A 1,239-nucleotide genomic window follows, 5' to 3' on the forward strand; every position below is an offset into this window, starting at 1 on the left:
GCGGCTAAAACTTTTTTTCGAGTCCATAAACATTCACAGTGACGTACGGATTATTATTTTCAAATTTCTTCAGGTCACATATTGGAGTCGGGAACGATACACCTTCAAAATTATATTTACCCTCTTGTTGTCTATAATTTTCCTCGACACGATGTTTATTTGACTCAGTCACGTGCTTCGCCAAAATCGCCCATTTGAAGCATTTCTGGTCATCGTTTTGAGGATTTATTGTAGCTCGTTTCCTATCTATATATACCGGTAACTCTATATATGATGATGTAGTCATCGGTATATATTTATAGATACCTAGCAATAACCCGTCTATAGACTCTATGGTATACCCGCTTCCTCTATCGGTATAAGTTTCTTCCTCGGAAAGCAACTTAATATAAGCCTTTTCAATAATCTCATCAATATTGCTTTCCGAAAAAACTTCAACCGCCGATGTTTTAAACGCTCTATTTACGGACGAGTTTGCGATGTTAGGTCGGTTATAGATGCCCTCGAGTTTCAAGTTAAATTTTATTGGATGTTCCTGAACACGAGTTTTTAGTATTACTGACAGAGCCGGTTTGAGTGGGCGGAGAAAGTCGATGTAATTTTGAACATTATTCAAATTTTTAGCGAAGTACCAAGTGACTTTTCGAGCGGCTGACGACGAAATTTCCACTAACCCAGGGGTCTTCACCATATCTATCCTCACTTTTTTTGATCTAGCAACCGACGTGGTATTCGTGGTGGAAACGTGTTTCCCGTTAACTGATGTGGTATAAATATATTTTAAACAAAAAAAAAAAAAAAACCTAATTAATATCTAATGAAAATAAAATACCCACACAGCATTTGGAAAATTATAATATCCTTCAAATATTTTTCAAAAGTTAATAAAACAATATTTGTTCAAAATTATTGTATATAATATGTTTAAGTTTACCTCAACGGTGTTTGGCGAGTTCAGTACGGGGTTTGTTTTAATTTGACTAGTTAAAATGTTTTATAAATCTTGTTTAAAATTATTTTAAAAAATGTGAAATTCCTGATCAAAACAAATATATTGCTTAACTATTTTCTAATTATTTATGCAAATTTTTAACGATGATCTAAAAAATATTTTGCCAACTAAATCATTTTCCTGAAAATATTTTTTTTTATATTTTGAAAATATTTTTTTTATATTTTGAAAATATTTTAATGCTATGTGGGTATAGTATCGAATTCTATTAAAAATCTAATTAGCCT

General features: G+C 31.6%; 1 protein-coding gene across 1 annotated transcript; it reads right to left on the reverse strand.

The window, feature by feature from the left end:
* Positions 1–762, reverse strand: LOC112681186 (the record flags this gene model as incomplete). Its single annotated transcript, XM_025551448.1, is given in 1 exon segment — positions 1–762. A coding segment is annotated over 1 exon segment (758 nt), but the record flags the coding sequence as incomplete, so codon positions are not given.
* Positions 763–1,239: the final 477 nt, after the last annotated feature.

Source organism: Sipha flava, unplaced genomic scaffold (genome assembly GCF_003268045.1).
Source record: "Sipha flava isolate LNK unplaced genomic scaffold, YSA_version1 18749_pilon_pilon, whole genome shotgun sequence".
NCBI classification, from domain to species: Eukaryota; Metazoa; Arthropoda; class Insecta; order Hemiptera; family Aphididae; genus Sipha; species Sipha flava.